This window comes from Chiroxiphia lanceolata, chromosome 25, assembly GCF_009829145.1.
Source record: "Chiroxiphia lanceolata isolate bChiLan1 chromosome 25, bChiLan1.pri, whole genome shotgun sequence".
NCBI lineage: Eukaryota > Metazoa > Chordata > Aves > Passeriformes > Pipridae > Chiroxiphia > Chiroxiphia lanceolata.
In genome coordinates, this window is record NC_045661.1 from 6,170,667 (window position 1) to 6,197,907 (window position 27,241).

The 27,241-nt window shown below is 57.3% G+C and overlaps 1 protein-coding gene across 1 annotated transcript; it reads right to left on the minus strand.

The window, feature by feature from the left end:
* Positions 1-1,707: 1,707 nt before the first annotated feature.
* On the minus strand, positions 1,708-23,258 carry SLC6A17 (solute carrier family 6 member 17). Its single transcript, XM_032710735.1, has 12 exons — positions 22,741-23,258; positions 15,152-15,558; positions 12,396-12,553; positions 11,970-12,096; positions 11,106-11,287; positions 10,463-10,573; positions 9,181-9,422; positions 8,702-8,894; positions 7,537-7,729; positions 7,128-7,287; positions 6,462-6,624; positions 1,708-6,096 (listed from the first exon to the last, which is right to left on the minus strand). Exons 2-12 carry the CDS (start codon positions 15,435-15,437, stop codon positions 5,728-5,730), a joined length of 2,184 nt encoding a protein of 727 aa, XP_032566626.1. The 5' UTR covers positions 15,438-15,558; positions 22,741-23,258; the 3' UTR covers positions 1,708-5,727.
* Between the last annotated feature and the right edge of the window lie 3,983 nt (positions 23,259-27,241).

The window sequence follows — 27,241 nt, forward strand, 5'->3', positions numbered from 1 at the left end:
GCGGCCTCTCCCTGGAAGGGGAGCTCGCTCATCCCCTGATTCCCAGGCAGGGAAAGCTTCCCAAATTCCCGGCGAGGTCCCCGTGCTCTGTCTGACAGTGCCATCTTGTGTCCTGCGCTCCGGCTGGAGCCGAGGCAGGGAAAACACGGCAGCGTCGCTGGCTCTGGGGAGAATCTGGCTCCATCCACAGCGTCGCTGATGCAATTTTGCTCCATAAAAGCAATTTGGGAGTGGGAGGAGGCTGGGCTGGAGCAGAGACGGTGGTGGAGATCGTCTGCCTTTGGAATGAACGGGAGAGGTGCGGGAGCTGTTGCTGTGTCTCGGTTTCCCTGTCTTTGAACATCAGGATAACTGTCCTTTCTCTTTCCGAGGTGCTCAGGGAATCACAGCAGGATGTTGCTGTAGCAGCTCCACCGTGTGTCCGTGCCCTGGTCCAGAGCTGTTTTGAGATGGGACACCCGAACCCCACCCCCTGCTCCGACAGCACCAACCTTCACCTCTCACCAGGCTCTGAAATCTCCCTCCCTCACTGCCACAGGAAATTCAGTTTTTTTGGGTTTTTTTTCCAAAAAGTAGTTATTTGGCTTAAATTCTACAGTTGGACCCATTTCTGTGTTGTTTTTCTACCCCCCAAGTTTATTTCCTTCAGCTGTTTTCAGGGAGCTCTGTGATTTTCTGGCCACTCCAGATGCTCTGGGAGCACAGGAAGGGCTGAGTCCGGCCAGCTCAGCACAGCAGTGACCCCTCCCGTGGGTGCCCACGGGCTCTGTGGGGGCTGCCCTGTGTTCCTGCATCCCCCCCATGCCCCCTCAGTAAGGAGGAGGGGGAGCTGGGATCTCCATCCCTGCTCCCCCAGAGTGGGGCTGTGCAGGGTCAGAGCTGTCCCACGTGTCCCATTGTCCTGGTCATCGCTCCTGGGGGGTGTTTTCCCCCAGAGCTGAGTCCTGGACACCCTCTGGGCACAGACACCCCCTGTGCCACCTCCTGTCCCTTCCCTGAGCAGTGCTGCTCCTCCAGCTGTGCCCCACTCCCGCACCAACATCTCCAGATGGTGCAAAGGTGCCCAAAACCCCTGCCCTGCTCCTCCCCAGCTGCCAGTGCAGGGGGACAACTTCAGTTCGTGGCCATGGCAGTACCCTGATGGCATCCCCAGTGCCCAGGGACACATCCTGAATTCTTCCCCCCTTCCTCACATTCCCTTGGGCTGAATCAGCCCTGGAGAAGCCAAATGAGTTACCAGAGATGGGAAGGAAGGGAAGGGGCAGCCCCTCTCCCCACCAAACCTGTTGCCAAGCTAATTGAAGGCATCTGGGATGGCTGGAAATCCTTCTCCAGGGAGAGTCTCCAGACTCCCAGGACCCCCAGGGCTCAGGATGAGCCCCCAGCACTGCTGGCTGGGTGTTCTGCAGAGGAGCAGACGCTGTGTCTCACCAGTCCATGTGCCCCAGAAAGCCAGTGTGTACTGGTTGAACTGGTCCGGGATGGAAAACAACCTCCCCGATGCTCCTGAAGCACCTGCCTGCTCTGAACGAGCCCCTTGCAGGGGCTGATGCTGGAAGGAGTGAGGGGACAAGAAGGACAATAGTGGGGACAGGACAGGACAGGAAAGGACAGACCCCGATGCCCTTGGATGCCAATGATGCCACCCCAAACCTCAGAGAGACCCCAAAACCCACCCCAAGAAAGGAACAGAGGCAGAGAAGAGGCTTGGTGAGAAGAGGTTTGGTAAGAAGAGACTTTTAATCAGACTCTGATACAGCTCTTACAGGGTTTCTCTCGATGGCCGAGGAGCCCGATGGGAACTATGGGGATACAGGGATGTGTCACGATGGGATCTGTGCTTTTACCTGTACACGAGGGTTTCGCCAGCATTGTGCTTTCCCCAGGGGAAGCAGCTCCATCCTGGGGGCTCCCGTGGCCGTGCATTGTCCCTCCCAGCCACCAAGGCCACTGTCCTGGCCACCAAGGCCACCCAGCTCTGCTCCCCTCCCTGCCAGCGAGACCCGGGCTCAGGGAGGGATCAGGGACAGGAGAAGGCAGTGGGAGCTGCTCCTGGAGGTGCTGGGGTTCCACGTGGCCTGCCAGGGTCTGGCTGAGGGCTGGGAGGTGAGGCAGGGGCTGTTTTGGAGGGACTGAGGGGAAGGAGCCGTGGGACACTTGGGGACCTGGCTCCAGCCATCCCCTCTGACTCACACCAGGATCAAGGTCCAGCCCCTGGAGCAGAGCCCAGTGCTGGGGGATGGAGATCCCACCGCCAGCCCTACAGGCTGGACCAGTATCACAAGGCGGGGCCCCCCCTGCAACCTCCTTCTCCAGACCCACTGAACCCCTCCCCAGCTCTGTCCCCAGGGTTTGGGCCCCTCCCAACCCCCCCAGCGCTTCCTTGTCCCCCAGCCAGGGACAGCACACTGCTCCCGGCAGCAGGACCTGGGCTGGGAACCGGGCAGGGAGCTGATGTGGGGGGACAGGGACCTCGGCAGCGGCTCCCCCTCCTCGTCCCACTGCCCGAAGGAAAACTGAAAAGTGCCTGTGCTCACAACTAGCAGCTATTCCCTGTGCCTCTGTGCAGAGAGAGAGGGAAAAAACGGGATCTCTGGGGCTAAAAACCACCGGGGGTCGGCCCCACCCACAGCCTGGGACCCCGAGGAGGAGCGTGGAGGAAGAACCTGCCCCGGCGAGCGGGAGAAACCCCCGAGGCAGGCTCGGAAAGTGAGAGAGAACAGCCAGAAGTGAATCCTAAACCCAGGCGCACCCACGGACACGCGCACACCCCCCGCACGGACGCACACGCGACAACACGGACCACTTAAAACACACACCCGCACACACACTGCCCCCCAACACCCCGTGTCTAACACCGAATGCCACGACAAAACACAGTATTTCCACAGATAAAAGTAAAGGCGTCGTCCCTCTTCCTCCTCCTCTCTCTCCTCCTCCTCCTCTTCCTCTCTGCAGGATCCGCCCAGGGTCGTTGGACCCTCCCTGGGCTGGGGGCGGGGGGAAAGGGACGCTCACCCACCACGGACAAGAAATAAAAAGGTAAAAATATGTCCCTCTCTAGAATGAGAATTGATCTGTACAGCACTGGGAATGAAAATAGGTCACGGGCCACTTTGGAATACAGTTTGTCATTTAACAGCATTTACAGTGACATTTACAGAATAAATATACAATAGAAATAGAGAATCTCTAGGTTATTATTCCATCTCCTCTCTCTGTATATATTTTATATATATATATATATATGTATATATATATAATATAGCTTTTTTTGTTGCCTTCCTGTTGACTTTGCCTCTCGTTGATGCTGCACGAAGAGGGGAGGGAAGCGAAGCCTCCCTGGCTGGTTTGGGAATGGGGCTGGGAGACACGGGGGGGGAGGATCCTTCCCCGCGGGGCTCAGGGAACATCACATCACACCCTGGGGCTGGGTGGGGTGAAGCATTTTGGCCGTGGGAGGTGTCCTGCTCCATGGGAACTGCGGGGGGAAGGCGGCCCCCGGGCTCGGGGGCGTCGGGAAGGGGACACTGGGACACGATTTGGCTCCTCCTGTTTTGCTGGTCAGGTGGAGATGGATCCAAACAGAGATGGGAAGGAACATGTTGACTAATGGTGAGGAAAACCCACCAGGTTTGGGCTTCTCCCCCTCAGGGATGATGCACTGGGGACGTTTCAGTGTCCCTCTGCAGGGACAGGGGAAGGAGAAAGACCTTGGAGGGATGGGGAAGGGGGAACTGCTGGAGGAGCACTGCTGATCCTGACCACACGGATCTGGTGCCTCTCAGAGCCACCACTGAGCTGCCTCAGTTCAGTCCTTGCCTCCATTTTCCCCTGGAAAAATGGTTGAGGAAGGGCTGGAGCTAATTGTCCAGGAAGAGTCCCCAGGTCACCAGCTAAGCCCACGAAGAAGGACAACAAATAAAGGATCAGAACCCACAGGAGATGTTACTCTGGGGAACCTCCTGGCCCCAGGAATGCTGAGAGGTCAGGGATGTGGTGAATGGACCAGGTACCTTCTACCTTCACCTCCCAGACAAAACCAAGGTGGAAGAAGAGCCATTGACAGGAAAGCAGAAGAGGGAAGGGAGAGAAGGACTCATGGACCAGCCCCCCCAAACCTGACCTTCAGACTGGCCTGAAACACCTTCGTGCATGACCCAAGCCCAGCAGGACCAAGGATGAGGTGCTCCCCCAGCTTTTGGAGGCCACAGCAAAGTGCTGAGAGGGAGAGAGAGGCCAAGCCCAAGCAGGTTGCTGCCTCCCTGTCCCCACTGGGAAAGGGGGAACGTGCCAGGGTATACTGGGCCCCTTGGCAGAAGTGCTTGGCTACCTGTGGCATTTAGGGAAATGAGCCCCAGTCCCAGTGGAAGAGACTCAGAGCTGGGAGATCCCATCCTTTCCCAAACAACCTGGGGAGAAACAACATGCAGTCACATCAGTCTGATCCTCCAAAAAACATGGATGGCCACAACGGAGGCCCCTGGGCTCTAGCAGGGGCTCACCAACCTCATCAAGAGCCAAGGAGATCTGGGATCTCCCACTCCTGGGACTCCCAACAGCTGCTGCTCCACGGATGCCTGTGGTCCCCAAAAACTGGTCACCCCCATCCAGAAGCTGGTGAGCTCCTGTGGGGGTGCAACAGGACCCCCAAAGGGGGGTCAAAGGGAACAGGAGGAGAAATGAGGAGGCAAGTCCAGAGAGAGTCACTGCCCAGCTCCCCTTGGCTGGAGGGGCACGGGAGGTAAATCAGGGGGTGGTTTCCTGAGAGCTAAACCAGGACTGTGACAGGACTGGATGTCCCACAGCTTCTCTGGGTGTCCCTCTGGGCCATCTGAAGAGAGGAGCAAGAGGAGACGATCGCCATGCCAGGGATTTTGGTTAAGGAGAACATCCCACACGTGAGGAGTAACTCCAGGAGAGACTCCTCTCCCCCAGCCAGACCCCACAACGCTCACACACCCAAACCACTGTCCCTTCAAAAGTCTTTCTGCCACTCAGCACAAAACTTGCCACTTCATCCCACAGCCATGACATCTCCGTGCCTCCAAACAACCCCCAGCCACTGTTCCCATGCTGGTGGCAACAAAGATTCCAAGGATCCACCATCCACAGTCCCAGCCACCCCCGTGCTGCTCCCTGCCAACCCTGGTCAGGATTTTGGGGGTCATTTGAGTGTGTCCACAGCTATAAAAACCTACAGGAGATACAACAACAACAACGATGGTGACAACAACAGCACCTTTTTGTGCTCTGAACATCGAGGGTTAAATTGTGCTCGTTGGAATAAGGCCATGACTCCTCCCGGATAAAGGACAAAGACAGGAGGGAAGAGCGCTGGGCGACAGGAGGGAGCGGGGTTGGCTTCCCAACCTGCCTCCGGGTCCTTGTTCCAACCATCAGCTGCTTAGAAAAGAGATCCCTTGCTTCAGATTTGAGAACGACTCTCGGAAAGGTGTCGGAGCCTCTCTTGCTCCTCCTCCCTTCCCCGGGGGCGGTCCCGGGGGGTCCTGCCTTTCAGCCGAGGGTTGTCGGAGGAGTCCTGCCCCTCCCTCAATCCCTCCTTCCCGGTGTCACCTTACGAACGGCTGCTTTGGGTTATGATTTTATAAGAGGGGTTTCTTCTTCGTCTTCCTTATTAATGAATTTTTTCCCGTTGCCTGGACAGCCAGGATCCACTCCCCAGCGCCCTCCTCTCCCGGCGGGGGTGGCGGGCAGGGGGGGCCATCACAGTTCGGACTCGGGGGTGCTGGCCAGGAGGTACCCGCTCCCGTACCGTCCGTTGGGAGCGCTGCTCATCTCCATGGGGGAATTGCTGCCCGGCCCCAGGTAGGAGCGGTGGGTGGGCATGGGGGACGGGGTCTCGCTGGGCACTTTGCTCAGGATGAAACGGGTCTCGTCGTTGTCTTCCAAGTTGGAGATGTCCTTCATCATCCGGCCCTTCTTGTAGGTGACGGAGAGGGCGTTGGAGCCGTCGGACACGAGGTGGAACTGCCGGAGGATGAAGACCAGGGGCAGAGGGAGGGATGCCAGGATGATCAGGGAGATGAGGATGGCCATGGCCCAGGCTGGGTAGAACAGGAACTTCTCAGCAGCCTGGAAGGAACAGATATTAATGTCACGGGGCTGTCACAGCAAAGGTGATGCCCACCAGGTACCACGGCTCTGAAGTGTGAGACAATTCCTGCTGCCTCCTGCAAGACTCCATCCTCAGGGACACCTGGAGCTGGCAGAAAGTGGGTTCAAATCGAGGGGAAGGACATGGCACTGCCCCCAGAGATCAACCACAATCCACACTGAAACTTCATTCCGTGGTCAGAACTGGGTGGAGACGTCTGGGCCGGGTGGACAAACGCAGGATGTCACCCAGGAGAGGGGAGCAGAGGTGGGAGGAACGGGGCAGCTGCAGCTCTCCCCTGCTCAGCCAGGACCCCTGGGATGGGGAGGGGGGCTGTGCTCACCTCCTCCCTGATCCAGGCGCTGTATCCCGGGGGGCTGACCCCCAGCTGGATGATGCTGGCGGTCATGAGCACGGCCATGCAGATGGGGGACACGTACTTCCAGGTGTAGTAGTAGAACTGGTAGGGCCGGAATCCCAGCATCTCCGTCAGCTCCTGCATGAACCTGCCAGGGAAGAGATGGAATCCTGCTGTTCTCCCCACCTCCAAGGGACAAACTCCCTCCCAGGAGCCCCTGTTGTAAACTGTGCTCAAGGCAGAGCCTGAACCCAGGTGGTCCTGGGGAGCATCTCAACATCCCTCAAGCCTATAGGACGTGTGGTAAACTCCTAAGGAAAAGGCCTTTTGAGCATTATCCAGAGCCTCCTTTGCTCTGACCAACTTAGGAACAACAAGAAGCACTGGGGGGAACAAGGTGTCTTTCCAGAAGGACATGGAAACCTCAGAACAAAGGTCAATCTCGGGGGACAGGACACTACAACCAACAGGAGATACCCACAAAAAGAACCTGCTCCTGGGGCTGGGTTGCACCAGGGCAGGGCAGGAGGATCAAGGTGAACTGAGCTTTTCTCTTGGAGAAAAAGCCATATAGAAAAGAGTTGGAAGGGTTTTTTTTTTTTAGCCAGGAGTCACAGCACAGTTATTCCTTTTGCTGTACAAGTTCCTTACTTTTTGGTGCCGTAAATCCAGGCCACGGCGATGTTCTCCAGGATCACCACGACAGTGAGAGGCAGCGTGGCTGAGTAATCATCAAACATGGTGACAAAGTAGTTCCCAGAGCGCTGCACAAAGATCAGCCCCACCAGGAAGGCGAAGATGCAGCAACCGACTGTGGGGAGCAAATAGGGGTGGTCAGCAGAGGCCCCTGAGCAGAACCAAGACCACCAAAGGTCCATTCCCTGCATTGGAGTGGTCAGCAAACCCCCCTGAGGGACACCAAGGCCTCCCCAAGGCCCATTCCCTGCATTAGCAAGGCCCAGTTCACATCCACCGTGTCCACACTCTCCTGGAACGTCTCCTCAGGGCAACAGGGACCCCCCACCCCTTCCCCAGGAGGTTGCAGGGGAAAGGACCTCACCTGTGAACACCTCCTTGCGCACCTTGAAGGTGTCGATGATGGGGGTGGTGATGCCCGACATGGTGCCGATCATGCTGCCCAGGCCCAGGTTGATCAGCATCAGGAAGAACATGACGGACCAGAAGGGCGACGCCGGGAAGTGGGTCATGGCTTCGGTGAAGGCGATGAAGGCCAGGCCAGTCCCTTGCACCGACTGTTGAGGGGGACACAGGACCCACGGATGGGAAGAACCACGTCAGGGACACGGACTTCAAGGCCCTGAATGGCTCAGGTCTCCCTCCCTGAACCAGTCCTCAAGGAAAGAAAACCCCAGTCTGCTGCTGGTGATGACCCTGTGTCCTAGTTAGAACAGCTGGGCCCAGTTCATCACTGGATGGGTGTAACCCAAAACTGTGTATTCTATAGCCTTTCGTGCCATTTCCCAGAAACTGTTGTCAATAGACCATTTACACCCTCTGCCCAGAGCAGCCCTGACTCCTCAGGCTATAAACTGGGTGTTAAGAGGCCTGCGAGATAGGAAGGTGTTTTTGTCCTCATGCCCATTGAGGAACCCCCCACCCTGAGGGAGGCACTGGGCATTCCTGCCTGAACTGGAGAATATATAATCTTGGAGTCTTGGGACTTTTTTAACCACTCGTGGGATCCAGAGGAAGACTGCAGACCACCACTCTCAACCAGACTGCAACCACCACTTTTCAACCAGACTGCAACCACCACTCTTGACCAGACTACAACCACCACTCTCACCAACAGGTTTTTCCCTCTCCTTTTCCTTTGGACTCAGGGGGCCCAAAGAACACCACTCTGTTCATGCCCCAGTGTGCTGGGATATACATTGGGCTTTTGTGGGTTAAAACCAATTGTTTGTCTGTATAATCGTACTTATTGTATTATTTTATTAAATTGTTATTCTGACTTATAATCTCTCTTTTGAGTTGAGTTCATTTCCCCTGCTGGTTTACCTTTAAACCAGCACACCCTGCAAGACTCGCTGTGGACAGACCTTACCCCGACCCCAGGAGGGACCACAAGGGGAAAACCACAAGGACGTGGATTCCCAGCTGTGGAGGGTCTCTAAAAGAAGTTTTTCCAGATCCACGTGCCCAGGATTGACACAGGGAGGGGCAATGGGTGTGGGTGAGCTCCTGAGAGTGCCACCAGGTACCTTGTTGAGCTCGTCCTCCAGCAGGCAGGCATCCAAGCCCAGCTCCTTGAAGTGTCCCTCCTTCACTGTCATGATCACCCTGTACATCTCGTTGTAGTCCTTGGCAGTGAGGTGGGAGAAGTTCACGTGGGGTGGGATGAGGTCATGGCTCAGCACATTGGTGTTCAGGTAGCCCAGGATCTTCTCAGCATTCCTAAGGGACAACAGAACCTCTCAGGTGGTGAGAGATGTGTTGGATTTACCTGCAATTTGCAGACTAGGAGCCCATCTTAGAGCTGGATTTTAGACTGGAAGAGCTGAATGCCCAACTCCCTCAGTGGGACATCTCTAGAAATACCAGTCTTGGCCATCAGGAACTTGTGTCCACCAAAACCCAGGATCACCCAACCCCAGAGCACTTCCTCTGTTGCCTCCAGAACCACCGCAACCAGCAGCAGCAAAGACCTGCCCACCCCAAACAAATGAAACCCGGCTCTTACTCCACCACACATTTCTCGTTCATGATGTTGGCCTTGAAGCCCAGCACAGCAAACACCACCAGGGTGGCCAGCACGGACGTGAAGAAGTTGATGAAGGACACGAGGGTGGCGTCGAAGTGGCAGTTGTTGTCCTGCTTGTTGTAGCTGGAGAAGGCGATGACGCCCCCAAAGCCCAGGCCCAGGGCAAAGAAAACCTGCGTGGCCGCCTCCCGCCACACCTGGGGGTCCAGCATCTTGTCCAGCTTGGGAGGAAGACAGGAGAAGAAGTTCAGTGGTCTGGTGACCCCACTGCTCACCCCAGTGGAGCCAGAGCTCCACTGAAAGGCTGCTGTCCCTCCAGACTGGGCTGGTCTGGGAGCATTTTGATGGGAGGTGGAATGAGATGATCTTTAAGGTCCCTTCCAACCCAAACCATTCTGGGACTTCCATGATCTACCACGGTCAGGTCATCACCCAGCACTCACAAGTCCTCTTTCCCACAGGGGCGTGGGGAGGTCAGGCAGAGGTTTGAGCTGCCCCTGCCTCTGGGTGCTCCACTTGCCTCAGGGCCTGACCTGGGTGCTCCTCTCCCAGTGCAAAGCCCTGCAGCTTCCCAACAGAGCCCCAGCTGCCCTGGGGAGGGGTGTCCCTGTCCCCCCACCCCAGGGAGCCACAATCCACCCAGTGATGTGTCTCCATCCTTCCCTGGCCACCTCCTCCTTCCAGAGCACATGGAGTGCTGGAAATCCAACATCCTGGCTGAGGGGGGTTGTTTTTAACTCCCACTCCCACAACCCCTCTCCCAGGAGCCAGAGCTGCAGCCTGGAGGCCTCCCAGCATCATTTGTCAAGAGCCCATAATTAATATCTTCCAACAGCCTCGTCGGCTGAGCTGATTCATCTACATCTCTGCTTAATTAATTAATTAGCTGCTTAATTAATAGGCACATACCACCAGCAGAGGTTTTGCTGCCAGACAGAGTCGTTCCATGAAGTCTTTATCTTTGTATTTGGCCTCAGGCACCCCCCCACTCCCCACCCTGGTGTCTGGGCAGCTGAGGGAGATGGGGTGATGCTGAGGGGTGAGTTTGTGAGGCCCTTGGCTGTCCTGGCCACACCCTAAACTTCCAGTGCTGATGACCTGTCAGGATCCCCGAGGTAGTTTGGGGTTGGCACTCTCATTTTTAGGGTGGGGAGGAAAATAAGGGAAATATAGGGAACTAATAAGAGGAATAAGAAAACTGAGGGCAAACAGGGTGTGACCAGCCAGGAGGAGAACCTGTTTAGGGTTTAGGGGCTCTCACCTTGGGTGTGAACATGTGCATGATCCCATCCACTGCCCCACGCAGGAGAAGTCCCCGCACCAAGAAGCAAACCAGCACCAGGTACGGGAAGAGGGAGCTGAAGTACATCACCTGGAGAGAGAGGGATCCCACACGGGCACAGCCTCCTTTCCCACCCAGCCACCTCCCTGTCCAACCCACGGGCAGCAAACTGGGGAGAAGGGGGGGTTTCTCACCCAGGGGGGGTTTCCCACCCCAGGGTGAGGTTTGTTCCTCAGGCAGCCATGGGACCCCTCGGAGCAGGATGTTCCCAGTGCTGGAGCTCAGGTGATCCCTGCCCTGGCTGATCCCTGGCTGCAGGTTGGATTAAACATCTTCCTTACACTCTCTTTTGATCTTATTCTGGACCCCCTCAGAGATGGCCCTGACTGTGGAGTGGGTGTGAGCATCCCAAGGGTCACAGCACCCCTCAGCTCCCCCAGACCAGGAGGAAGGGTCTCCATCCTCCCCTGGCCACCTCCCGCTTCCAGAGCACCTGAAGCACTTGAAACCAAACATCAAAGGAGACGTTTGACATCCCAGTCAAAGGAGAGCGAGACTGAGGTGGGAGGCTCCTGCCCTGAGCACAGAGCCCAGCCAGGCTCAGGGGGCCACCAATACCCACCTTCCCGGAGGACTGGATGCCTTTGATCATGGCCAAGCCAACGAGGCTCCAGGCCACCAACAGACACAGGGTCATCTTCCAGTTGAGGCCCCCGCTCTCCGAGATGGAGTTGGAGATGTCCAGGGTCTCCCGGTACCAGAAGTAGGTGGTGGCCGAGCTCCTCTCACATTCTGTCTCCACAACTGCAACAGAGCAGGGACAGGAGAGCGTGAGGGGGCTGGGGGACAGTCACCCACTGCCTCTAATGTGAAAAACCCACTGGAGCAGGCCAGGGAAGGGAGGTACCTCTGGAAGCTAAGAGGCAGGAATTAATGGCGTTTGTTTTCAGCAGGAAAAATAAGAGACAGGACATAAAACCATTACCAGGTGAAAATTAGATATTAAATACAGGGAGAGACATTTTTATTTGCTATAAATCCCCTCAGAGTGCCCCAAGGAGGTGCTCAGATGATATGAATCACCATTAGCTCCATCAGTGTCTCGGTCGAGCACCAACGGAACAGCCAGGTCCTGGATCAGATCCTGGCCTCAAGTACTGAGGAAGCCTGAAAATCCACACTGTGGATTCCCAAACTGGCACCAAATCCCACTAGTGGGGTCAGAGAGTGTGGAAGACCCTCACCCAACCTCATTCATCAAGGGCCCATAATTAATATCTTCCAACAGCCTCGTCAGCAAGGGAGAGCTCTTCATGTGCTCGGGGCGAGCAGAGAGGACTCAGTGCCCCAGGAGACACCTCAACCTCTGGTGGCCTCGACCTGTGACAGCTACAGGGGTTGGGGGTCTCCAGTGCCCCCCAACCCCCTTCCCTGGGAGCTGCTCCCTCCCAGTTGAGCCCCCCCTGGCCCCAGGGCTGTTCCTTACTGGCCACCGAGCCGTTCTTCACCAGGGGACACTCGCTCCAGGGCAGCGGGTACTGGAAGGACTTGAAGAAGTAGAAGATGCTCCAGCCGATGATGACGTTGTAATAGAGACCGACAAAAAAACACACCTGGGGGGAGGAGGGAGAGAGGACATGGCCTCAAGTCACAGGGCAGTGACACTGTGCCTCAAGTCACAGGGCAGTGACACTGTGCCTCAAGTCACAGGGCAGTGACACTGTCCCCACCCTCCCGCTGGGCAGAGAGGGGGGTGCAGAGATCAGAGGATGGGCCCATCCCCAAACCAGCCCATGAGTGGAGCTGGAAATACACCCCTTGACCTCTCAAACCTCCCCATGGGGTCCCCGGGGTTTGGTTCCACCCCACCCAACCCGAGGTGGGGTCTGGGGGCTCCCCAGGGCGCACTCACGAGGCAGCTGGCGTAGCCAATGCCCCCCAGGCGGGGACAGATGTAATTCCAGACTCCGATGCTGCCCCTGCGGATCCGCTGCCCCACCGCCAGCTCCAGGAAGAACAGGGGGAGCCCGATGATGATGAGCAGGACCAGGTATGGGACCAAGTAGGCACCTGGAGGGGGCAAGAAAGGTTGTCATGGACCCTCTCTCTGTTCCCAAGGACATGGAACAGGGATGACAGGCAGGGACAGGCTCTGCCTGGTCCATCAGCTCCTTTGCAAATGGCCTCAAGTTGCACCAGGGAAGGTTTAGGTTGGATATCGGGCACAGTTTCTCCATGGAAAGGGTGGTCAGGCCCTGGCTCAGCTGCCCAGGGCAGAAGTGGAGTCACCATCCCTAGAGGGGTTTAAAAGGTGTGTGGATGTGACACTTGGGGACAGGGGTTAGTAGTGAGGATGGCAGTGCTGGGTTTGGCTTGGTGGTCTTGGAGGGCTTTTCCAACCTAAATGATTCCATGATGTGGGAATGAAGATTAGAGCCTGGCCAGCAGAGAAGCTTGTGGAGAGGAGCAAACATATGTGTGGAAGGAAAGGGTGCAACACCCCCTGCCAATGTGGGGACCTATGGGATTGACCTCAAAGCACATAAAGACCCCCTGTGTCCATAGACACCCCATGTGCAAGGACACCCCTGCAGGAGCCAATCCATGGGGACAGGGCCACATCCCCCCCGGCCATCTCAGGCACGGAGGGAGGCAGGACCCTCCTGTTCCCTGGGTCCCACCTGTGCTCATCTGTCCAACACATCCCAAACAGCAGCACCCACCACCCCACTGCCAGCTGGGGCAGAGCAAAATCCTCTGGCGGGGGAGGCAGAGCTGAGAGGAAGAACTCGGTGAATCTCTGTCTGATTGTTGAGGCTGGAGAGGAACCCGGGGCTCCCGAGGCCAAGTGACCGTAAAGGATGCGATGACTCAACGCTGCAGATGATGAACGACTCCAGCCTCCTGCCAGGAGCCAGGATCGGCTCGGGAGCACGTGGCTGCCTCCAGCAGGGCAGCCGACAGTGAAAATTCCCGGCTGGATTGACACCTCGGTGACAGCCACCACCCCACGGCCCCACCACCCCACGGGACCTGGAGCAGCTGCTGCTGCTCTGAGCAGGGGCTCTGCAAATCCAGAGGTTGGGGTCATGTGTTAGAAATGCAGGGGGAGCAAAACTGAGGTGCAGCAGCTCCGGGTGATTGGGAGGGGGAAAGGAGAGGCAGGGAGCAGAGCTGGAGCTGGTGGAATTCGGGAAGGACCACGAGTGTCCCATCTCTGCAACGCCCTCCCGGGCATCCCGGCCTGAGACAGACGGACACATTCACGTGGAAATGTGTCCAATACTGGAGATTTTCTTGCTGTGATGTCTGGGAAGCTGGGCACCAGCTCAAGCCTGTACATCACCATGCTCAGCAGCACCAGGGCCAGCCCATGCCAGCTCCTGGCACACTGAGTGCTGGGAATTTGGCTCCAGCCCATCCTGCTCCCGGCACAGCCGTCATCCCCCTCAGGCACCTGCTCGGGGAGCAGGAGAGGAGCAGCAGCCACCAGCATATCCTGGGGCTGCTCAGCACGGCCTGGAATGCTCTGTCCATCCCTCCTGACCTCCTGCATCCTGCTGGCTGGCACCACACCACAGCCCAGGGGGAACCCTGGCCAAGGGGGAAGAAAAGGCAGAAAATCAGTGTCTGCCCCATGGGACAGAGAGATGAGGCCACCTGGGCTAAAGAGAAAGGGAAAAGGAAAGGGAAAGGGAAAGGGAAAGGGAAAGGGAAAGGGAAAGGGAAAGGGAAAGGGAAAGGGAAAGGGAAAGGGAAAGGGAAAGGGAAAGGGAAAGGGAAAGGGAAAGGGAAAGGGAAAGGGAAAGGGAAAGGGAAAGGGAAAGGGAAAGGGAAAGGGAAAGGGAAAGGGAAAGGGAAAGGGAAAGGGAAAGGAGTGCTGACTGCACATTTGGCAGGATGACTCATCCTAATGACAACTGGAGATGTTTTAGTTATTGAGGGCGCTGCAGCTTTTCCAGCTATGGGGCTGGGGGCACAAGGGCTGCAATGCCAGGAACACGGAATGCTCGGGGGGAGACGGGAGCACTGGGCTGGTCCTGGCCCCCGGCAGCACTGCTGGGAAGGGGCCGGGTTTGGGATAATGATGAGGGACCCACTCAGTCATCAGTGCCATGAAGGGTGGTGGGTGTCAACACAGCTGGATGAGGCCTGGCCCTCTGGGGTGCTCCTGGGAGCCCAAGGAGGACGCACGGGGTGGGATGAGAGAACAGACTGGTGGAAGGAGGATTTGGGAAAGGACTGGAGTCTGGACAGTGTGGCTTCAGGACACAGGGAAACGGAAGGACTCTCTTCCCATTTTATCCAATGTGACTTCAGGACCCAGGGAAATGGAGGGATTCTCTCTTCCCATTTTTCCCCTGGTTTACAAAATTGCCCCAGCAGGAATCAGGAGCTGCAGCAAGAAATCCTGGGTCCCGCCCTGGGATTCACCTTGACTTTGGAGTGGGCAGGTGGACAACCTTTAGGAAGAGGCTGTCCAGGAGATTCCAACAACTCAGCACAACTCCTGGCTGCCCCTTTCCACCTTCAGAGCCCACATAACCCACTTTAGAGCCCAAATAACCCCTGTCCTGCCCCAGCATCCACATCCCGATGTGCAGCGGGGCAGAACTGGGCCGTATCCCCCTCTCCAAGGGCTGATCCCAGCCCTGCCCCCGGTCTCACCTCCTCCATTCTTCTGGCAGAGGTAGGGGAAGCGCCAGACGTTGCCCAGCCCCACGGAGTAGCCGATCTGGGCGAGGATGTACTGGAGTTTGCTGTTCCAGGCCGGCCTCTCCGCATCCAGGTCCTCCTCCCCCTCCTTCTGCTTGTCCCAGGCCTCCCCTCCCGTCACGTTGAGGACGCTGCGTTTGTAGTCCACGGGCTCCTGGTGGGCCAGCAGGTCGGCCACCGACTCAGTGACATGTTCGCTGCTGTGCTCCCGCTGCGTCACCTTGCTGTTCTTGGGCATTGGGACGGCTCCGGGAGGTCCCGGGGGTGGGATGGGGTGAGGGAAGGAGATGAACGTCCCGCAGGGAACGGCACCGGTGTGAGCTACAGCTCAGGCCTCACCTCCTCGTCATCAGCAGGACCTGGGTGGGGAAGGGGTCAGTGGAGGGGGTTGGGTTTGTTTTATCCTCTGATGGGACCAGCAGCACTGGGGGAGAAGGGTTTCCATCATCCCATCCTTGGGGACCTTCAGCTGAACCAGGAGCGTGTCCTTCTCCATGAAGGATGGACCAGGAGCAACTCCCCAGTGGAGCATTGTAGAGTCCCAGGATGGTTTGGGTTGGAAGGGACCTTAAACCTCATCCAGTCCCACCCCCTGCCATGGGCAGGGACACCTTCCAATAGCCCAAGTTGCTCCAAGCCCCATCCAACCTGGCCTTGGACACTTCCAGAGCTGGGACGGCCACAGCTTCTCTCATTCATGGAGAAGGGCCCCCTGTGATCCCCAGCAGGGAATTTCCCTGGGCTCCAGAGGACAGGGACAAGTGATGGAGCTGCTCACATCACTGTGACACCTCTTGCCCCTCCAACACCCCCAGGCAGCAGCTGAACCCCACAAAATCTGACACCAACTCCAGCTCTGCCCAAGGCCCTGCCCTCCCTGTCCTGCTCCCTCCCCTCCTGGCCGTTGGCAGAGCCCTGGATAAGATCCACGACAACTTGGAAGCTTTCAGGGGACAGTGACAAACACCCAGCATATCTCTCCATCCCGGGACATTATCAGGAGTGACATAAAATCCTTGGAGCCTGACGTTAAATCTTCCCAGGCAGCTTTACAGTGGAGAACAGCAGCCAAGGCCAAGCCATCAATCCCAGCCCCTCCTGCTTCCCAGCTTCCAGCCTGGGCCAGGAGGAATGATCCTGCATGGAGGCATCTCCACAACCTGGCTCAGCCCTGCAGGTCTCACTCCCACCTCAAATATCTCAGGAACACTGAGGGAATGTGCCCTGCTGCTCCCCAGCCTGGGAAAGCGCCATGTCCCTCTTCTCCACACTGGGGGAACTGGGGTGGAACTGGCAGCTCCCAACCCTGCTGGGACTGTGGTGCTTCACCAAGTGGGGATAAAATACAGAAACCGCACAACAAACCCCTCATCTTGCACAAATGACTCTCCTGAAGAGCCAGGCTTCCTTCTTTTCCATCCTCTCCATCCCTGTTTCCCAGGGGACACACGGCTGGTTGCTGGGTCCTGGCAGAGCTCTGGTGCCACACCCAGGCAATGATCCCCCCCCCCGGCCCGGCTGCAGCACCATCCCCCCAGCCTGGGGGCTTTCTCAGGCAGCTCCAAGCTCGTCCAAGCCCCCGGTGGCCTCTCACAGGTGACATTGCCCAAAAACCCCCTCGGCCTTGGGAAAACCAACCTTCATCCATACCGGGATGGAGGATGGATAATGCAGGGTGGGCCTCCCGCTGTCCCTTCTGCCTCCATGATTTTTCAGAGCCTTTTCCAGCTCTTCTTGCCTTTGGAGAAACATTTTTGATCCAATCCAGCCCCCAATCCCAGCCCTTTTCACAGCAGCAGAGCCCCTTCCCCACCAGGGCATTGACATCCCCCGATGGGGCAGAGCAGCAGCAGCAGGAAACCTCCCCCTCCCTCGCCTTCACCTCGGTGCTTTTTCACCCCTGAAGAAAGTTCCCCCTTTGCCAGGCCGTGTTCCTATTACAAAAAAAAAAAATCTATTTTCGGCTGTCGGCTGCATCTGTTGCCAGGCAACCGTCTCGGCTCCGCATCTTTCCCGGATCCGGCTCCTCCGGAGAAGCCGTTTAAATTATCCCTTTAAATGATCCTTTCAGGGCCGGGCCGGCGCTGTTTGATTTCCTAACGAAGGCTCATTCACAGAACCCGCTCACGGCTCGATCGTGGCAATTACGGGCACGTGGCTGCCCGGGGCTGGAGCATCTCCCCGGGGTGGGGAGGGAGGGGAAGGGTCAGGAAATCGCCGGGATTTCCGTCGGGTTTGGATCGGGCTGTGTGTGGGTTTGCACAGACCCGGGTGAATCCCCCACGGGCTGTTTGCTGCTCCTCCTCTGCTCAGCAGCTGCTTCAGCTCCGTGGGAGCATCGGGAGGGCTCAGCCTGGGGATGAAGTATCCCTTTGTTCCAGGGACAGAGCCAAGGTGGCCAGTGAGGAGCTGGCTGAGCCCCTGGAACAGTGTCCCACGCTCAGGGCATCCCCAAAGGCTCTCCTGGGACAGCTCAGCTCCTTGGAGGTGCCCAGCTCCAGGGAAGGGGGTGCTGGGCCAGGACAGACCCCACAACATCCCACCCTGGGTCTCAACCTCAGTTTAGGTCCCCTCAGAGTTATTCTGAGGGGCTGAGAGGCAGCAGGTCCTGGAGGAGCAAGGTCCTTCCAGCACCTCCAAAACCCAAGGGCTCTCAGAGGACACTCCAGACAGCAACATTCCCAAAGGATTTGGGGCCTCAGAGGTGTTCAGCTGGGCCAAGGGTTCTCCAGACACTGGGATGAGGGTGAAGAAGCAGGGGACGAGTCTTCCTCCCCACGGGAGAGGCACCCAAATTGAACTAGAGGGGGAAACTATGGCAGAGATCCAAACCCTGCTCCTGGAATGGCTCTGGCAGTGTCCCCATGGCTTTCTTGGGAACATCCTGCTGTCTCCCAGTGGCTCAGCCCCAGCCTGGGGATGAAGGTGTTGCCAAGGCCTGAAGGAGAGAGGATCCTTCCCGACAGTGATGCTGTGAGCTCACCCAGCCTTTGCCATCCACATTCCTGCTGGAACCGTGGGATGATCCCAGCCAGAACCAGCCTGGAACCGCCAGCCCACCCGGCCCAGGGACACTATCCAGGGAAAGCAGGGCCAGCAGAGCTCTTCCTACTCCTTTCCCCAGCATGTCCTATCAGCTCCAAGGTCCCCACCCCTCAAATTGAAAAGCACAGGCCAAATCCATCTGAGAGAGGTATTTCCACGCATTTCTTTGATTGAGAAGGGAATTTAATCAAAAATTCATCCGCCAAAAATAACAACCACCCTGTGAGAAAGACGAGGCAGATCAGCTGACAACCAGGAGCTTTCCGGGCTGGAGAGAGAGAGAAAACCCTTGTCACTGACAGATGGAGATTCAGCTTGTTTACTTAGTCCTTGTGACCTTAATTTTCTTAAACGTGCCTTTTTTCTCTCTCTGGAGAAGACAGATGAGGGTCTTCCAGAGCAGGAACCTCACTTGTGCTGCCAGACCAGGGTTACCTTCGCACCCACAGCTCTGTCCAGGTAAAACCAGAGCTGCTGCCACCCAGCTGGAGAGGGAACATGGATTTTCCCACAGCAGGAGCGGGGGAAGGACCAGTTCGTGCTGGGGTTGGTCCTGGTGTCTCTGAGTGCAGCCAACACATCCCATGGGAGCTACAAGGGGAGACACTGGGGCTCTCCCTGGGGACAACTCCCCTCCTCATGCTCCATGTCCCACTTTCCTGGGCCCAGGGGATTCCTTCATGTCCAACCCCTTGCAAAGCAATCATTCCCTAAGCCCTGATCCCAGAGCTGAGCCTGGGGCTCCAGCTTGCACAAAGTGACACTCCCCATCCACATCCCCTGTCCAGGTGACTTTTCCCCATCCACATCCCCTGTCCAGGTGACATTTCCCCAGCCCCATCCAGGTGGGTCCACAAGGACTGTATCCCTTGGGATTGAGCCATCACTGCAGCAGATCCGTGGTTTTCCATGGAGCAAGCTGGATTCACCCCACACAGGGCTGAAGAAGCTCCTGCTTTGCTACACCCAGAGAGTTTAATCCCTGCCCAGAGGCTCTCACTGATCCCAAAAACGTGGACTAGGGCAAAGCTGCTGTTTGGGATGAGTGCAGACCCCCAGGGCCCTGCAGCAGCACGCCAGGGTGTGGGGGAGGGATGTTGGGATGTGTCCTGCTGAGCCCAGCCGCGGTTCCTTGGGGCTGGGGAGCCACGAAGAGGCTGGCACCGGGTCAGCAAAGCTTCCAGCTGGGCCTGGGAGGGCAGAGACAGGCAGGGGGGAGAGGGGGATTCACAGCTGCCAACACAGTCTGGGTCCAAAGGATGGGACAGGGGGAGATTTCTCCTCCCCCGTGCCCAAATTCTGCATTTACGCCTGTTTGGGTCTATAAAGGGAAACTGAGGCAGGTAAAAAACACGAGGTGGGATTGGGTGAGTTCAAAATGAATATTTAAAGCCTTGGGGACTCTCTGCTGTCCCTCCCTGTCCCAGCATCAACCCCCCTTCAGCTGCTGCAGAGCTTCCACTCAAATTCCCCTGAAGGAGAGGGGAAGATGCTCCTGACGAAGCTCCTGGTGAAGGATCCAGCTCACCAGGCCCAGGAAGGTCCTGCTCACCCCATCAAGGTCACAGAGTGGGGAAGGGAGAGGTGGCAGAGGCACAGAGGAATTTCAGGAGGTGGAAATCCTCCCTCAGGATCGGGCTGGGAGATCTGAGCATCGATTTGCAGCTCCCCACACCCAGAGCCAGGGAAATCCTGCCCCCAAGGCCAGGCTGTTCTGTGCAGGTGGGGAGACTGGAGCAGGGAGGAGAAGGGACAGACCCAAGGTCACCCAGGAAGCAGCGAGGCCAGGAAAGAGAGGAGAGGGAAGGAACAATCATCTCTCCTGTTTTCCCTCGGTCCCGCACAGCCCAGGGGAAGGAGCCCGGGGTGCACATCCCACGAGCCTAAACCATGGGAAAAACACCTTCCAGGCCCTACCTGCTGCTTCCCATGGTCAGGAGAGCCTCTGCAGTGGGAGAGGGATCACCCTGGCAGAGCCAGTCCTTTGGGAGACGTTCTGCCTTTGGGAAGCATCCCGCTCCTCCAAGCCACGAAAACCAAGGGCAGGACCCTCCGAGCAGCATCCGAGCTCTGCTTCCAAGCCCCAAGAGGAGATTTTTGCTCAAGGCAGAAGCGTTGCAGCTCTGATCCCCCCCAGCCCCGCCCCAGGGACCTGTCTGGAACCCCTGACCCACAAAATTCCCTTCCACCAGGGAGGGGGAAGCAGGAAAGGCTGCTCCAAGACACCTCCATCTTAAACCTATTTCCTGCTGGGCTTTGCTCCTCCCTGCTCGGCCTCCAGCTCCACAGGGAAGGGTTTTGCCATCCAGGCTCATTAGGGCTGCTCCCATTCTCCCCTTTTTATAACAAACCCTGCTAATTAGCACCTGGCTAATTAGAGGGCACAGGGGTGACTCATTGTCACCGGGTGTGTTTGCTCCTCACCCCCACACCTGGGGAGGCACGAACTTTGGGTGGGGTGGGTGTGAGGAGCTGGGAGAGCACAGGAGAAGCTTTCCTGGGAGCCAGACTCCTGTCCTGGAGCAGCTCTGTGACCCGGAGGTGGCATTTACCCTCTGAAGGTGTTTGAGGGGCAGACAAACCCCCCGTCCCGCTTTGGCATCGTGACACAGGAGCTGAGCTGAGTCAGAGCTGCCCCCGCTTCTGCCGCACACCCACCCCTGGCTCCTGCCAGAAAAGCACCCAGATGTTATAAATAACCCCCGTTCCTCCGAAGGGAAGCAGAGGTGGGGCTGCTCCAGGCCTTGCTCCACCCCGGAGGTGGGTGCCCTTCCCACCCAAAGGGCACCTTTCCCGTGCCACAGGAGTTCCCTTCCCACTCCAGACGTGGGTGCCCTTCCCGTTCCAGAACTGGGGGTCTTTCCCCCTTGGTGGGTGCCTGTCCCACCCCGGGGTTTTCACACATTGCAGCAACTCCTTTCTCCAACAGGTGCCAAGAAACCTCCGGAAAAGACCATTTTGCCGATTGGGTCGTGAGATGGGCCCTGGAGGAGGACAAGCCTGGGCACCTGGGTTTGTCACGAAGCGCTGGAGCCCGTTGATTCATCGGATCTGGGCTCCTTTCCTGTCCCATTTGGTGTCATGAGAACACACATCAGCTGCAATAACGTGACACCAGAGCAAACCAGCACCACATGATCCCTCCAGGGCCCGCTTTGATTCACCAGATGATCTTTTTCCACTTCAATCTCAGTGATGCCTCGTAACTCACCCCCCTCCAGCCAAGGGTTGGTGACTGAACCCCAAAGCAGCCAAGATTTATCCCCTAAAGCCCCAAAGGGGCAGCACTCGGGTCCCGCCGCCAGCGCTGCTTTTCCCTGTTGTAACTCCTGGAGCTGCTGCCACGTTTGTAAACAAACAATTCCAAATGCAGCCCAGGATGGGGTGAAAGCAGAGCCTCGCCTCCCAAGGGGGTGCTTTTGCCTGGATTTGCAGGTCAGCATCTGGTTTAGGGTCAGTTTGATCCTCGTGACTCCAGATTCCCTGCTCTGTGAAAGCCTGAAGCAGCAGTGGAGGGTTTAAACCAAACCCTTTAATTCCTATTGATTTTAGAGGAGCCACCTCCAGTTTATCCCAGCGGACAGCTCAGACCCACATTTTGTTCCCCTTGGAGCAGCTGAGCTGCAGTCAAACCCCAGCCAGGTTCCTTGACCTAGTCCTGACACCTCTGGAGAAATATTCAGCAGAAACTCTCCGCCCTGCCGAGAATAGCTCCGGGTTTTTTCCTACCCAGAGCAGAAATAGTTGCATCAGCTCCTGATGGACTCAAACCTCAGGTGCCTCAGACACAAGGCATGATCTGGGAAGAAGGATTTCACCTTCTGGGTCCTCTACAAAGAGCTGGGAGCAGAAATCCCCACGAGTCCAAGCCCCATGTCCCCGGAGCGATGGAAATTTGGCCCCGGCCAAGCCTGAAACACCCACCTTTGGGTGCATCCCCACACCCAGTATTGGGGATTTCACAAAACCAGGAGCCCAAGCCCCGTTTTTCTGCCTCAAACCCAACCAGCCATGCTCAGGGAGCAGCATAAAAACAAATAAAAGAAGGGGCAATTGCCCCCCCCCCCCCCCACACACACACACTTCAGGGGCCAGGACCCAAATATTCATTGCAGCCAAACGCTTTCTCCTCTCCCAATGTTATTGTCAAGGTCAACCTGGAGGCTGCATTTCCAGCCATCCTCAAAAGGGATGAGCCCCCCACCAACAAGAGCCGGGCAGGCACCCACTGCCAACCCCCAGCGACCCCCAGCCCCCCGGGGTGGCTCAAGCCATTTGCTGTCTCTCAGTGTCCCCCCGGCCCCTGATGCCACCACCCTTAGGGCCACGCCTGGTGCCTCCAGGCTGAGGTGAACCCTCCATTAACCTCCCGAACCGTCCCTGAGCATCTTCCCCTCAAAAAGCCCCGGTGGGGAGTGGGCACCCAGAGCCGGGAGCCCCCGGGGAGGGGGAAGATCCTCGGGAGCGGAGCCCCGGAGCGGGGGGAGCATCCTTACCTTGGCGCTGCGGGGAGGATGAAACCGGCCCGATCCCGGGAAAAACCCGCCCGATCCCGAAGGAAACGGCGCAAATTCCCGGTAGAAATCACCCAGGTTCCCCCCGCTCCGGTGCGGTGGGGGGGTCGAGACCGGGCGGTGGCGGGGCCGGTCCGAGGCTCCCGGTGCTGCGGGAAACCGGGCAAACTGGAGCGGCAGCGAGCGGGAAAAGGGGAGCAGCGGCCGGGAACGGCTCCGCACGGCGCGGCGGTGAAGCTCCGAGGCGGCGGTGACTCCGCTCCGCGTCCCCCTCCTCGCCCCGCCACCGCCCGGGGGATGCGCGCTGGGCTCGCCCGGCCCCGCTGCCTTTCGCCGGGAGGGAGGTACCGCCGCTCTCGGCTCCCGGGAAATAAATAAATAAAGGGAAAGCAATTGGGGGGGGGAAGGAAAAATTAAAAAAAAAAATACTCAATGGGAAGGGACACGCAGCCCTGACGCAGGCTTGAGTCACAGGGCTGCGCGTCAAAGCTGGGGTGCCGGGCCACCCCCCCCGCGCCGAGGGAGGCTCTGGCGTTGGAAAAAGCAGTGTCGGGTCCCGGCACGAGGGGTGGGCTCGGCTTGGCTGCGGGAGAAAGTAAAACCCACTGAAATGCCCCAAAAGAGCGGCCCCGGGGATGCCCCGGGGAAGGAGAGTGTTTGGTGGGGGTCGGTCACCACTTTCCTCTGTTGTTGTGGAATGGTTTGGTTTGGAAGGGACCTCAGAGATCCAGTTCCACTCCCTGCCCTGCCACGGGCAGGCACACCTTCCAACCTGGCCTTGGACCCTCCCAGGGATGGGGCAGCCACAGCTGCTCTGGGCAACCTGTGCCAGGGCCTGCCCACCCTCCCAGGGAAGAATTCCTTCCCAATATCCCACCTAAAGTCCCCCTTTTTCAGTGTGAAGCCGTTTGTCCTTGCTCTGTCACTCCAGTTCCTGATGAACAGTCATCTGGTTTCCTGGTAGGCCACTTCAGATCCTGGAAGGTGCTGTGAGGTCTCCACCTTTAACATACCTTTAATCCACCTTTAACATACATTTAACCCACCCTTAATGTACCTTTAATCCACCTTTAAAGCAGATGGTAAAAGGACCCCACTTTCCATCCCAAGCGGACACAGCAGGATATAACACCACATTTTATCCAGGGCAAGGCAGGAATGCTCTGCACAAATGGCTCTTCAGGTCCAACAAATCCCAAATCCAGCCTTCTGAGCCCGATTTCTCCCGGTCCCTGAGGCAGTTTGGATGTTTGACGTGGGGAGCAGAGCCCAGGACACCTGGAGGGCTCAGCCCTCCCTGAGGCTTCAGCGCTGCCCTCAGAAAACCCCTCCCTGGGTTCATCAGGAAAACCACAGTTGGTTCACTGCAGGGAAAACAGGGGAAAGGAGTAACAATTTCAAAGTAGGAAGTAAAGCATTTTTGATAATATAGGTAATTAGTTGTCCTTTTGATTCAAGTTGCTGTGAAAAGTGTTTCACTTGGATTCCAAAGGTACTTCAGTTACCCACGCAGAAATGGGTGTAAGTTTATTAAAGGAGTTCATTGCTGGTTCAGTACCTCATGGAAATTATTGAAGTCTTGTGGTCCTAAAAACCCAAATTCAGCTCATCCAACCTCCAGCAGTGGAGCCTGGACATCACTGGTGCTGGGGACACTGGTACCAATATCCAGTGGAAAACCCTGACAGGAGGAAAAGCCACATTTAGAAGAGACAAATGCCAGAGGATTCAAAGCTCCAGCACCATTCCAGCTCCTGGATGGCAGTGTTTATACACATTCCTGGCCTTTGGAGCCGTTTCCCTTTCCAGCCTATTAGGCACGGAATGATCAGTTCTCGCCGGTATTTGGGAGCTCGGCCAGCGCCGGCAGCGGCGGCAGGAGCGCTCCCTCCTGCCCCGGGGGAGGAATGAGGCCACACTCCATTACCCCTGCGCCTTTCCCGGCCCGGGAAGGGAGAAGCCAGCTCGGCACGGTGCTGGAAAGGGAATAAACCCGTCACACTCGTGATTTATAAATCAGAAATCCCCCCTGCAAAATCCCTGGTGTGTGCTCAGCTTGTGGCCGTGTCCCTGCACGTCCCAGCGGGTGATGGACCTCAGGAGCTCGGGAGTGATGCAAACCAGCCTGGAAGAGGTGGGAGGTGGATCAAAGGCTGCCAAAGGCTGCTCTGGGCTGTGGTCACTCCTTGTGACCTCTCCTCGGTGGTTTCTGGGGTTTAAATGTGGCGTCCTGTCACAGTGCTTCCCAGGGATCACCCTTTTTGGTTGATGGGGAAGCACACGTGGAAGGGAAGGACGGTGCCCGGGCTGGGAAAGGGAGACTTGGACAGGACAGACATCCAGGACATCGGTGGGGACACACAGAGGACAGGGTGGGGAGGCCCTGGCACAGGTTGCCCAGAGAAGCTGTGGCTGCCCCATCCCTGGAAGGGTCCAAGGCCAGGTTGGATGGGGCTTGGAGCAAACTGGAAGATGTCCCTGCCCATGGTAGGAGGTGGAAGGAGATGATCCTTAAGGTCCCTTTCAAACCAAACCACTCTGTGATTCCATAATTCTCTAATTTCCAGAGGTGGGGAGTTTTGTTACATCTAGGCACTGTCTCCATGGGAGATGGGCACAAACTGGGAGGGCTGGGAAGGGGAGCTGCAGAGCCCTGGGCTGGAAGTGGCAGCAGCAGGAACCTCCCTGCACACCCAGATTAACCAAAAGAAGATCCAACGACCTGATTAAGGGGATCTTAAGCAAACAGAAATCAAGGAACCTCATTAAGAGGGGCTGAACCAGCCTTTGAGCTCCTCTGCTCCTGCACATCCCAGCAGGGAGGAGCCTGTTGGAGATGGGGAGGGGGCAGCTCCTGGGTCATGGGTGACTCAGTGACACCCTGAGGTGTCAGAAACCCTCCCCTGTGGATTTAAAGATCTCCCTTTGACTGGCCACAAAGTCCCAAAGTCATGTTGGTAAACTGAGGCAAGAGTTGGTTCGTTGCTCGGTAAATTGAGGCAAAGATTCCCAGCTGTATCAGAGCTAAAAACAGAGGCTGGGCTAAAAGCCAGGCTGGATCTGGGCTCTGCCAGGGACATTTCCAGGCCCAAAATCCCGGGTTGTGGCCCATGGCAACGCTGAGCAGAAGATGGCAGAAGATGCAGACACAAGAAGGTTACGGCTGCGTTTGGCTGAGGCTGATTCAGAGACTTGAGGCTTAAAAAAAACCAAATAAAAATAAAAATCCCCCAAACCCTCTGCCCGGTACTTTTCCAAGCCCAGCCTGAGCAGCAGGAACAGTCTGGATTAAAGCAGAGCATGAGTAATGTCTCTCCTGGAAGAGCAGTGCCCCGGAGAGCTGGTGAAGGGCTCGTTCCACGGGCCAAGGCAGACGCATTTCCATAAACGCTGGAGCAGCAGCCTATAAATAACCTCCTGAATTTACCGCTGCTCTCATGTGACCCTGATCCCCGCATTTCCCGCTGCCATCTGTCACCATGGAAATGGCATCGCGGGGCCACCAACCGTTCATTCATAGCGCCGGGCCCGGGGAGGGGGCTCGGCACGGGGGGAGGTTTTTAGGAGGGTGGGAGTTGTGATTTCGGGGGGGGGAAAATACAGCGGGGAGGCCGAGGGAGAGCGGGAGAGGATGGCACGGTCCCTCCCAGGAGGGGTGCGGCAGAGCCTGCGTTTCCCTGCAACCGGGGAGAGCTGCGGGAAGGGAGGGACAGACAGACGAGCCGGGATGGACAGAGAGCAGGGATGAATGGATCCTTCAGAGAGAGGGATGAATGCATCCCTCCCCTGGGCGGCTGGGAGCATCGGCAGGGAGCTACATTTCCCACCCCATCTCCCCCCAGCCCCCCCTGTGCCTTTGGGAGGAGACTCCTGCCTTAATATTCACCTCTGCTGGTGAAACAGCTCCTGAACCCGACTTTCCCCCCTAAACCAGGGGGAACAGGGTGGGAATTACCAGGACAGTGAGCGTGGAGCTGCTGGAACGCTCCGAAGATGATTTTCCACCTAAGCTGTCAAGCCGACCTACATCCAAGTGATAATAATTGCAGGGGATAAAACCCTCCGGTTTCTAAGGCCGTGTTTGCCCGCAAAGCCAGGGCCTGTCACGGTGAATTCCAGGCAGGAGCCGCTAAACCAGAGGGAAAGGAGCAGCCCCCGGGAAAGGAGAGCCCGGCCTGACTCAGAGCACAGGAATTTCTGGCTCTTACGGAGCATTTTCCACCCAAGAATCCCACCTCGCTGTGCCAGGATGTTCCCCCATCCCCTGAGGGAAAGGGGTGTGCCCGAGGCTACAGGATTCCCACCAGGATATTCCCCTTGAATTTGCCTTTCCCATCCCAGGGATGCCTCATCAGCACGAGGGGGCACAGGGACACACAGGGACATCTTGAGCCTGAGAGCATCGAGTCCACACTGCTGGCACTTCCAAGTGCTCCCAAACCTCCTGGGTCACCCAAAAGTGGGATAACAGACCTACAGGGTA